Genomic DNA, 12,728 nt, shown 5'->3' on the forward strand with positions numbered 1-12,728 from the left:
AAGAGGGAGATAGACGGAAGCAGTAGAGACATCCAGTATTGGAGTAGAGTAGTCTAAATGTGTTGAGTAGGAAGTTATGTATGTAAGCGTATTAACTTCAATAATCAGCCTGTCATCGATTGTGTAAATGCCCCGAAATTTAATGGAGAATACAGAGACTTGGGAGAGCGGAAAATAGTTTGTTGAAGTTTAATGTTCAGAATATCCACCAACAGAAGTTGGAAAACTTAGTTAGGACTTTCAAATGCAAGGAACTTAACTATATTCCAACTGTACTCACATCAGAATAGCCCGCACAATAGCCAAATCATCTTCTCCTGGATAGCACTGCATGTTAAATGTTATGAATTATACAAAAATTTGAAAATAAATCATACACGTGGTTAATAGGTCATTGTTGACAAAAACAACAAAATCTTGGCAAAACTTTTTCTTAAGCGAATTCATGGTAGGAATGAAGTATCTTCCTCGCAGTCAATTTTGAAAATATAAATCCAGTTTTTGAGCTTGTTAATGTGTCCGGTGATAGCTAGATATCAGAAAAACTATAATAGTAAGGGCAGCCAAAGCTTACCTTGCCCATGAAATTTACAAGAGCTGAAGCAAATTTCTTTGGGTTCCTTCCTCTCACAAAATGAAAAGATACTTTAACAATGTCCTGCAAAGCAGGGATGCGACAACGTTAACCACAATTCATCCCTAATAAATTAGCTATCAAGAAAATCCTCATCAAGTTCTGGTTCATTAACATATGAACAACTCAGGTTTCTTCACACTGTGAAAAAGAAAGTAAATAATAAATTTCCTTAAGTTACCAAACGATCTGCCACAAGGCTGAAAACAAAGAATCATTTCTACCATTCGCTACTAGTTTTACAAGTCATCTTAGGCCCTAATTTCTCCCATTAAATTCAAGAAAGTAATAACCTATGGAACAGAACCGACACTTTTTCTTTCTTGTACCAAGAACTAGAGAGCATTAGCTTTTATAATGTACCACTTCAGGAGACTCTGAATACATATAATCCGCCAGCATGTCATGCAGCTCCGGAGATCCATACCTATGTGCACCAAATTCTGCTGACCACCTACAAACAAAGCATTGTTAGTTTTTTCTCTTTCTTAATAAGTACTTCCAACAATATAAAAAGGATTGCAGGACAAGCACAAGCATCAAGTACGTTATCCTACTCTATCGTAGGGCAAAACAAAAATGATAGAACTCAAGTAAACAATTTCATCTAAAAGTGATACAAGAGAGACCAAGAAGACACGAAACATACACTAAAACAGTCCACAAGTTTGAAGAACCGAGGACCCCTTTGGTGACCACTCTCAGATTCACTACCAACAACAAGAATACAAGATATAATGGTGTATTTGAAACCAAAATAGCCAACCCAAACTAATGTAACAACAAGAAGAAGATGAACAACACAACAAGATTTCAACAATAGAACGATTACAAGGTTACACAAGAAGAACACTACCAACGGTTACAACAAAATAAAGATAGAAAGATAGACAAATGGAGGTATAATCTTAAGAACCCAAGAACATATGACACTCTTGGACCCTTAACACTACACACTACAATCACCTATCTCTTACAATTGACACAAGAGAGGCGTCCACCACCCAAGCACCAATGTATCAAGCAATGCAACACACAAGTGATTCCACACTTGTACATGGCATAGTTACGGTTTTGGGACTCTCTCTCTAGTAGTGTTCTTTCAATATCATTAAGCAACTAAAGAAATAAACCCTAAAATGTTCTATTTATACTACATTACAATAATAGACAAAATGACAAAAGGGCCCTTTAGTGACTATCTACAAAAATACTCAAAAAATGTCATGATCATGATCATACTTGTATCATCCTCTCCATCTTGAGAGGAATTTGACCATAAATTCACGGGTTCACCTCTTTTACAAAGGCATTTCACAATCTCCTTCTTGCAGCCACACATCTTCTCCATGCTCTTCATTTTGCACTTCGGCTTCTTCTTGCTCTCCATCTTGCGGTTTGCCATCATTCTTAACCGATTCAATACCCACCTCTTCTCCAAGATAGTACAATCTACCCTCCCTTAGGATTATATTCCTTCGATTTGGGCACTCACTAGCCTTGTGCCTCCACCCTTGACGCTTGAAGCATTGAAACCCCTTGGGATTAGATATAGAATTCAATTTACCTCCATACCTTGGAGGATGGTTTTGGACAGCCTTGGTGGCCTCGGGTTGGGCAGCCATGAATGAGTTCTCTTTGAGCTCCCTCTCAACATCTAAAGCCGCGTGGAAGATGCCATTTATGGTGTCGAATTTGTGAAGCATCATGCGAGTGGAGATGTCCTTGTTTAACCCAACCTTGAAGCGCACAATGTCATGACTTACTTGCTCACCTCGGTGGTCAAGTTTCAACATCAATTGTTGAAATTCATCGTAGTAAGCCATGACACTCTTGCTCCTATACCTCAAATTGTACAATTTGGCAAGGAGCTCACGCCTATAAGTCTCGGGCAAGTACCTTTGCCGCATAAGGTTCTTCAACCGAAACCAAGGAGGAGGTTGTCCCCCAATCATCTCATTCCCAAACCATTTAACATACTCCCACCATGTATTAGCATACCCTTCGAAGTGAGCTATAGCATAGCAACTTTTATTTTCTTCGGTGAGATCATTAAGTTGGAAGATCTCGTCACAGGACGACTCCCATGCAAGGTAGGCTTCGGGATCACTCTCACCTTTGAAAACGGGAAGGCTTATGATGTGTGAGCAAAAGCTAACACATTTAATGCTTTTTAACTCAAAATAATTGTGAATTCTGAAGCAACTCTTGTTGTTTTGATGTGTTTGCTCATGATATTGCAATAAAAGGCTGAAGGAATGGAAATAAAAGACAATGGAGCAAAAGAGTTGAAAATCTGAGCAAAAGAGAAGAAAGCATGGCTGATGACATCCGTGATAAGTCGTCAACCTTGTGATAGCCTATCAGAAGCAGCGTCAGCCTTAACCAGGGAATTGGAGCTGAGAAGCAGTTCTGACGACGTCTGTGACGTGGCGTCAAGTGGATGATAAGGCGTCAAGAATAGCGTCAGCCTTAAGCAAAAAATCAGCGATAGGAGAAGACATCTAACGACGTTGGTGATATGCCGTCAGATCCTTGACGCGGCGTCAGAGTCATCGTTAGCCTAAGGCAAAGAATTGAAGAAACTGGAGCAAGTCTGATGCTATCCGTGATAAGGCGTCAGACTCTTGACGAGCCGTCAGCTTGGGAGTCACCTAATCCGAGAATTAATTGAACTTGCTATTTTATTTCCTTAATTAGGCTTTAGTATAAATAGCATCTTTGAGGGTTTATTCAGGAAGTTCTTTTTTTTTTTTTGTTTTTGGAAGAGTTTTATTTTCTTCAACACTTATCAACTATTTGTGGATTCTTATTTTCGGGATTAAATTGAAGAAATTACTTGTTGCTTTTCATCCGTTAGTAAGTTTATCCTTATTATCATGAATTCAACTTTGTATTTCGTTCATCAAATCATGAGCGGCTAATTCCATTAGCCGGAGTTATAGGATCCATGGACTAGGGTTTGATAGGTTACTAGGTATTTAACGGATTCAAAGAGTAGTAGGACGTCTTGAAATTCTGTTGTTTTAACTGAAATCTACTGGCTGCAAACATTAGGTTATGCCTTAGGTTTTATTTGCTTCTAACGGAGAAATAGACTAGAGGTTATGAATTATCAACAGGGACTCGGAAGCTACCAACCATCGGTCTAATGATCAATGCCGTAACTGGATTGATCTGCCTGAGAGAAAATCCTATTGAAAATAGATAAGTTATCTAAGTTCGAGAGAATTAGTTAATAAATTATCTGGTGAGGTCGAGAGATAAGTCAGATAGTATCGTCGTCAGGGATATTCTGTTGTTTCTACTTACTTTAAGAATCCCAAGCATTACCTAGTATCTGTCAATTCCCAAAACCCATGGTGAACATAACTCTGGTTTCCCATTTAGACTGATTTCAAACACTAAAATATTGAAAGTGACAATTAACTCTCTGTGAACCTTAAACCCCCATTTCCGGAAACATTAAACTACCAGTAAAGTATTTCGTAAACAAATTGAAGTTCACACCATATTCCCTGTGGGATTCGACCCCAACCTAGTTGGGTTTTACATTGACAACGATCGCTTACACCCATTCAAGAGTGTAATTTGAGCGTTATCAAAAATGGCGCCGTTGCCGGGGAATATGGCTGTAGACTAAAAATTTGTGTGTGAAAATTTGCTGATAGTTAAGTTTCCTTGATTTGCGTTTATTTGTTGTTTTTGTCTATTTAAGGTACTGTGTTGTTTATGCCAAAAACAAAAAGTTTCAAAGAACCACTATTACCAATCAACCCAGAACATCAGCTGATAGGGAGAATGGCGGAACAACAGGAAGCAGAAAGACTAGCTGCTTTGGCCAGGGCTCAGGTGAATGTGCAGAATTTAGGTCAACAAGCACGTCACCAGAACCCTGATGATGAAGACTTGGGTGATGAGGAACTGCTGAATCCTCAAAACCTAAGGAGAGCTGAGCAAGTTGTTGCACCAGTGCAGCGAAACGTCAATAGAAACCGTCCAGTCCGAGGAAGATATGGTCAACAGCCTATTCAATATGAGGCTGATGAAGATGATGAAGGAATGGACGGAGCTGGTGCAACGAGTGCTATCATTCCTCCACCGTTGGCACCAGGTGCAAAATTCAGCATAACAAGTACCATGATCCAACTCCTGAATCTGAAGGGGGTATTTGGAGGCTTGCCTAGTGATGATCCGAACATGCATTTGGTGAACTTCATCACCATTTGCAAATCCTTTGACAATCCAGGAGTGAGCCAGAATGCGATCAGGTTGAGGTTGTTTCCGTTGTCTCTGTCTGGAAAGGCAACAATATGGTTGAATGAACTAGAGCCTGATTCTATAACCAACTGGAGACAGTTGAAAGATGCGTTCCTAGAACAGTTCTTTCCACCCTCCAGAAGGGTACAGTTGAGGGATGAAATTAGTAACTTCAGACAGCTCCCGACTGAAGCATTGCATAAAACCTGGGAAAGATTTAAGAAGAAACTTGCACAATGTCCGAACCACAACATGACTGACTTGCACTTGATGGAGACTTTGTACAGAGTTTTCAACTCTGTGACAAAGTCAATTGTTGACAACGCTGCAGGTGGTTCGTTCATTGATCTCTCTTTTCTAGATGTTTCTGACATGCTGAATAGAATGTCCAAATAGAGTCGGGCTTGGCACACTAGGGATTCTGTAGTGGCTAGCCCGGCTGTTGCTGGTGGTATAACTGCGGAGCAGCGTAGAAAGGATGAGGAGCGAGATCAGGACATTGCCCATTTGAAGACGCAGATGGACTTGCTGGCCAAGCACTTGTTATCCGGCAAGACTGAAATAGTTAAAGTTGTGGACTCTCAGGGTACTGTTTCTGCAGGTGCTGATGCGGAGGCAAACTATGTGAGTAATCAGGGGGGTTTCCGAGGCAATAGCCAAGGGAACCAAGGTCGGACTTTCTATGACAAGCCTGATTATAAAGATAGGGAGCAGGGACACTAGAGAAACAATAATGACAGGAGTGGTTTGTATGTTCCTCCTGGAAGTCGGGATACTGCAACAACTAGTTCTGGCAAGATGTCCACAGAGGACATGATGGAAAAGCCGTTAAAGGGAGTTGAAGCTACTAACTCGGGGGTAACTACTATGAAGAGTGAGTTTTCTACCCTCAGTCAATTGGTTAGCTCACACTCTACTTCTATCAAGAAGCTGGAGCAACAGATGAGCCAACTTTCGGCTACTCTGAACCAGAGAAAAGCTGGTACTTTACCTAGTGATACGGTTCAGAACCCGCGGACTAATAGTTCTTTTATGGCGATTACCACTCGGAGTGGTAAGATGTTATCTGGCCCTTCAATGGGTAAAGCTGTGGAGAATGAGGTAAGTGTCGATGAAGCAGAAGGAAGCAATCCAGTGGAGCCTGAGAAGCTAGATGGCTTTGTTAATATTTCGGAGAAAGAAGACGAAAAGGAAGGGGAAGTGGTATTGAAAGAAATGCCAAGACCACCACCTCCCTTTCCTCAGAGATTGAAGAAGAAAGTAGATGACGAAAAATTTAACAAATTCATGGCAATACTGAAACAACTGACAGTGAATGTGCCATTGCTGGAGGCACTTGAGCAAATGCCAAACTATGCTAAATTTATGAAGGAATTGTTAACAAAGAAACGGAAGGTAAGCTGTGAGCCGGTGGACAACATCCACCACTGTAGTGTTGTTACTTCACTATCCTTAGTGCAGAAAAAGCCTGACCCTGGAGCATTTACTATACTGTGCACAGTTGGGTCCATGAAGTTTACCAAAGCTTTATGTGACTTAGGAGCAAGTATTAATCTGATGCAACTTGATATTTACAAGAAGCTTGGATTTGGGGAACCTACCCCCACAACGATGCGTCTTGTGATGGCAGACAGATCGGTGAAGCGACCAATTGGTATATTGCATGATGTGCCGGTAAAAGTGGATGACTTTATTCTGCCTGCAGCTTGTGATATTGGATTGTGATGTTGATTTTGAGGTACCCATCATTTTGGGTAGACCACTATTAGCCACGGGAAAAGTATTGGTTGATATGGAGCTCAATGAGCTAAAGTTCAGGTATGGAAAAAGGAAGGCCAGATTCAAAATGCATCCTCCTATGAAGCAGTTGGAGGAGATGAATATCTTCTCGGTTGTGGATGTATTCCAGGAAAATGGTAATGAGGTATCGATACCTCGATACGATATCTGGACAAAGTCTGAGTAGTCAAGACGACCAAGTCGTGCCGCGACATTAAATCAGGCGCTATTGGGAGGCAACCCAAAATTTTATTTTCATGCATTTTGTTTTTATTTATTTAGGTAGTAATAGGAAGGAACTGAAAAGGGTACAAAAAGGTCAAGGTAAAAACTGAAGAAAGCAAGCCAAATGGCCTTGACGACATTTGTGATAGGCTATCACAACTGTGATGGCTTATCACCAATGTCGTCAGAAAGACCAAAGGTTGAGACCTTCTCTGTTAAGGCTGACGACCCTCGTGATAAGCTATCACATTTATGACGGCTTATCACAAGTTGTCGTCAGCCATTACCCTGTTTTTGAAAATCTAGGCCCAAATTAGTTAAAATCCGACCCGGCCCAAATACAAAACCTTTCAAGTTCCCGGTTTTTGTTAGTTTCCTTCTTTAACTTTTATTTCCTTCTTTTGTTATTTCCTGCCTTAGTTAGGATATTTACTTCCTTTCAAAATAGTCCCAAGTGAACAAGGAAACAACCTTCCTGATAGTTGTGGGATTGCAAAGACATTCAAAATCAATCTCTCATCTTTTCTTCTCTCTCCCGTATAAGCAAGTCAAAGTTGATCATCAGGTATGTTCTTAAGCTCATCTTCACTCTTCTCTTCAGTGGCAAGAATAAGTTAAGTTGATTGTGCCATTACTATGAAAATCAAAAATTTGGGTTGAAATGGTGCTTAAATTGCAAAAATTAAAACCCTAGTTTAATGAGTGAAAACTCCATGTGATTCTAAGGAAAATTTGGTCCCTAAATTAAGAATGAAAACTGAGTTGGGCCGAAAATCTGGACTGACGGCATCACTGATAGGCTATCACAAACGTGACGCCTTATCAGGAATATCGTCACAAGCCTAAGAAAAGAAAAGTCATTCTGTTTAGAGCTGACGACAAAGCTGATAGGCTATCATAACTGTGACGCCTTATCAGCCATGTCATCACAACATGTTGATAATGCACTGTCTTGACCTTCTTTTTCTTAAGTTGCTGAATTCAAATGGAATGCATGTGTTCTTAATACTGAGTACTGAATATTGTTTTCTTGGTATCACAGGAACACTGAAATGGCACCAAAAGGCAAGAATCCTAACACTCCAAAGAAAGCTGCCAAGCCCAAGGTGGTTCGAAAGCTCATTGATGAAGACTCTGATTATGAAGATGAAGAACCACTGCTCAGGTGGAAGAGAAAGAAATCAAGTCCAAAGGCACCTCCTCCACCTAAACCCATTGAGGTAGAGGATAGTGATGATACTGAGACCACCACTCCAGTTGAGAGTGAATCTTCTGAGCAAGAGGGTTCTAAGAAAAATGAGTCCGAACAGCCTGAGTCTGAGAAGACTGAATCTGAAGAACCGGAGGCAGGACATGCTGAGTCTAACAAATCTGATTTTGAGGAACCATCCTCAGAAACTCCCTCGGCTGAGAATCAAGTTGAGAAGGAACCACCAGCTCGGGGAACTTTGATAAAATGCAAGAATCCTGAGGTTCGAGAAAATGCTAGATGGCAGATCCCTGAAGCAGAGGACATCTTCCTCAAATGTCTGATCAGAACAAAAAGAAGATCTGCCAGACGGCCAATTTTTCCAGAAAAGAGAGTCATCATCACAGGATTGACAGGGTATCCTACAGTTGAGCAGAAGTTCAAAAACTATGGGCTAGGATGGACTTCTAAGGGAGGAAAGCCTTTTTGTCCAACATTAGTCCGGGAGTTCTATGCGAACTACCAGCCTTTGCTGACCAGAGTTCCAGTTCGTGGGGTAAATGTAGATATTTCTGACACGACTATCAACAGATTTCTACATGGACCCAACTTCATTCCTCAAGTCACAAATCCGGCATTCTACCATCGACTGAAGAGTAAGGATAACCAGCGTCCTTGGTTAGCTACACTAATAGCGGAAGGAGATCCGTTATGGCTGACCAGACCTAGTGAGCGGATTTACAAAGCTTCTTTGACTCAAGAGGAGTTCTGGTGGGGTGTTGTACGCACCCATTTGATGCCAACTGACGGAGATAACATTCTTGGGGATGATCGACCTGTATTGGTTGCATGTCTTGTGGCCAACCTTAAGCTGGACTTCAGAGAGATCATTGCTGAAGAGATCAAGATTCGGGTAACAAGGTCTGACACCGCTTACCCATTCCCTAGTTTGATCACCAGGTTATGCACAGAGGCAGGGGTACCAAAAATAGCAGGGATTGATGATACGCTGTATGCCACTAAGACCCACAACCTTATCCGATATGATGAAAATCAGCCAAGGCTGACACTTGACAAAAGGGTGAGAGTTGGGGTGAACCCATCAGTTGCAGGCCCTAGTTCAGTACCTGAAGTGGAGCTGCAAGACTCTGAGGCTGCGCCACCAAACTCTTCAGTACAAGCAGGTTTAGTACCTGAAAATGAGCCAGGCCCTTCAGCTCCTACAGCACCAGCAGGAATTACCGCCCAGCCGATTGATATCAGAAAAGTGGCCAAACAGGCCAAATGGTGTGAGATGCAACTACATGCCTTCGCCAACCAGTTTGTCGCTGCTGTAGATAAGAGAATTAAGGCTGCTCTTGAGCCTTTTGCTACATTGCCTGCACGGGTGGCGGATCTGGAGAACCGTTTTGATGCAAGGGCACAGGAATTGACTGGAGCAGATCTTGCTGAAGTCAGAGTGGCCCTAGATAAGGTAAAGGTTGATGTGGTGGTGTTACAGCAACACCAGTTTATGATGCCTGCAGGGCAGGCAGCTGAAGAATTTGAGGATGAACCCCCAATCCTTGATCTCACTGCGGAGCCAGTGAAAAAGAAAAAGAAGAAAAACAAAGAAGCTGAAAAAGGTAAGAGAAAGAGACAAGAGGATGATGAGAATGAGAGCAAAGCCGAGAAAAAGGCAAAAAAGGTAGTTGAGTTTTAAGCTAAAATGGCTGTCGACAACTAATGTTGTTTGTATTCTCTTAGTTAATTTGTTGTTTGAGAACAAGCAATTTTTTTAAGTTGAGGATGTTGATGTGTGAGCAAAAGCTAACACATTTAATGTTTTTTAGCTCGAAATAATTGTGAATTCTGAAGCAACTCTTGTTGTTTTGATGTGTTTGCTCATGATATTGCAGTAAAAGGATGAAGGAATGGAAATAAACGACAATGGAGCAAAAGAGTTGAAAATCTGAGCAAAAGAGAAGAAAACATGAATGACAACATTCGTGATAAGTCGCCAGCCTTGTGATAGCCTATCAGAAGCAGCGTCAGCTTAACCAGGGAATTGGAGCTGAGAAGCAGTTCTGACGACGTCTGTGACATGGCATCAAGTAGGTGATAAGGCGTCAAGAATGGCGTCATCCTTACGCAGAAAATCAGCGATAGGAGAAGACATCTGACGACGTTGGTGATACGTCGTCAGATCCTTGACGCGGCGTCAGAGTCATCGTCAGCCTAAGGCAGAGAATTGAAGAAACTGGAGCAAGTCTAACGCCATCCGTGATAGGGCGTCAGACTCTTGACGCGGCGTCAGCTTGGGAGTCACCTAATCCGAGAATTAATTGAATTTGCTATTTTATTTCCTTAATTAGTCTTTAGTATAAATAGCATCTTTGAGGGTTTATTCAGGAAGTTCTTTTTTTTTTTTTTTTTGGAAGAGTTTTATTTTCTTCAACACTTATCAACTATTTGTGGATTCTTATTTTCGGGATTAAATTGAAGAAACTACTTGTTGCTTTTCATCCGTTAGTAAGTTTATCCTTATTATCATGAATTCAACTTTGTATTTCGTTCATCAAATCATGAGCGGCTAATTCCATTAGCCGGAGTTATAGGATCCATGGACTAGGGTTTGATAGGTTACTAGGTATTTAACAGATTCAAAGAGTAGTAGGACGTCTTGAAATTCTGTTGTTTTAACTGAAATCGACTGGTTGCAAACATTATGTTATGCCTTAGGTTTTATTTGCTTCTAACGGAGAAATAGACTAGAGGTCGTGAATTATCAACAGGGACTCGGAAGCTACCAACCTTTTGTTTAATGATCAATGCCATAACTGGATTGATCTACCTGAGATAAAATCCTATTGGAAATAGATAAGTTATCTAAGTTCGAGAGAATTAGATAATAAATTGTCTGGTGAGGTCGAGAGATAAGTCAGATAGTATCATCGTCAGGGATATTCTGTTGTTTCTACTTACTTCAAGAATCCCAAGCATTACCTAGTATCTGTGAACTCCCAAAACCCATGGTGAACATAACTCTGGTTTCCCATTTAGACTGATTTAAAACACTAAAATATTTAAAGTGACAATTAACTCTCTGTGAACCTTAAACCCCCATTTCCGGAAACATTAAACTACCAGTAAAGTATTTCGTAAACAAATTGAAGTTCACACCATATTCCCTGTGGGATTCGACCCCAACCTAGTTGGATTTTATATTGAAAACGATCACTTACACCCATTCAAGAGTGTAATTTGAGAGTTATCAGCTCACTTTGATGGAATTGAGACCTACATCTCGGTTTGGGTGGACATCTCTCACCTCTCGACCTAACTCCCCATGTCTACTCCTCATTTTTTCTTCCCTCAAGTAAACATCATCATACAGCCTATAACCATCATTTGTCCTCCCCTACCATAGCGCTCAACATGGATGGGTCTATTCGGGTTAAGTGGAGTTTGTAGTGGTTGGATTTGATTTGGATAGTGAGGTCTTTGGTCAAGTGGAATTTGGATGTGAGGGTTTGGGTTTGGTGGTAGTATTTGGGTTCCAAGCCCGTCTTGTTGGACTTGGTGGAGTGGAGGATGGTTTGGTCTATCTTGTTCTCGGCTTCAAGAATAAAGATTGGTTGGATTTGTGGCAATTGGTGGATATAGCATTTGGTGCAAGGTCTCGGGAGTATTAGTTGGGGAATTGTTTTGAGGGGTAGAAGGTAGACTCTTTTGGCTTTCCACACGTTCTAATTTCCCACTCATTGATGCCACATATGTATCTAATTTCTCAAGACCCACATTCAACCTAGCCACATCTCGGGACATAGTTTCAAGGTGAGCCAAAATGAGATTGATGGCATTATTGTCCATTGTTTGAGCATTTGAAGCCTCGAGTTCCATTGTGGTTGTACCAAAAATAACCCATCAAGTTACGGTCCAACAAGACACTCAATCAGTCCACAACGTCACACACAACAATACAACACAAATCCTACAAAACAAAACACACTTTCGTTTAAAACAACCTCCCACAATGAGATCCCACCTTCAAGTTTCTTCAAACTCGAGCTCAACAATGGTGGATGGCTCAAATCACCTCCAATTTAGCTCAAATTCGAACCCTATACTCCTATAGTGTCAGAGAACACAAATCTAACACTAAAAAACACAAGAAAAACACAAAATCAAAAACTCAAAATTTGACCTAGGGTCAAAAACGGGTTTAGTATTTTTTAGGGGATTTTCGATTTTAACACTTTTTTTGTTAGGATTTTCAATTTCTAGACTCTAATAGTGTTAGGGAACAAGGATCTAACACTAGAAACACACAAAAATCAAATCTCAAAAATTGAAAAACCCTAAAAACGTGAACAATAACTTTTTTCTTTTTTCTTTTTTGTTCTTTTTCACTTTTTTTAATTTTATTTTCAAGAAAACAATCCCAAGATTGATTTTGTTGGAATAAAATCAAACCTTGCTTTTATACCAAATGATAGAAGAGAGACCAAGAAGATACGAAACATACACCAAAACAGTCCACAAGTTTGAAGAACCGAGGACCCCTTTGGTGACCACTCTCGGATTCACTACCAACAACAAGAATACAAGATATAATGGTGTATTTGCACCAAAACAGCCAACCCAAACTAATGTAACAAC

General features: G+C 40.7%; 1 protein-coding gene across 3 annotated transcripts in view; it reads right to left on the reverse strand.

The window, feature by feature from the left end:
* LOC107863755 (protein GET4) overlaps nt 1-12,728 on the reverse strand; it is a 49,994-nt gene that overhangs the window by 24,591 nt on the left and 12,675 nt on the right. For all 3 annotated transcript variants that reach the window (XR_007052946.1, XM_016709879.2, XM_047408091.1), the window contains exons 6-8: nt 998-1,088; nt 575-658; nt 281-327 (exon numbers count right to left, since the gene is read on the reverse strand). Coding sequence is in view for 2 of the 3 variants with exons in the window: in XM_016709879.2 (XP_016565365.1) it covers nt 281-327; nt 575-658; nt 998-1,088 (222 nt within the window). In the remaining variant the exon portion in view is untranslated. The remainder of the gene's footprint in view (nt 1-280; nt 328-574; nt 659-997; nt 1,089-12,728) is intronic.

The sequence above is a fragment of the Capsicum annuum genome, chromosome 3, assembly GCF_002878395.1.
Source record: "Capsicum annuum cultivar UCD-10X-F1 chromosome 3, UCD10Xv1.1, whole genome shotgun sequence".
NCBI classification, from domain to species: domain Eukaryota; kingdom Viridiplantae; phylum Streptophyta; class Magnoliopsida; order Solanales; family Solanaceae; genus Capsicum; species Capsicum annuum.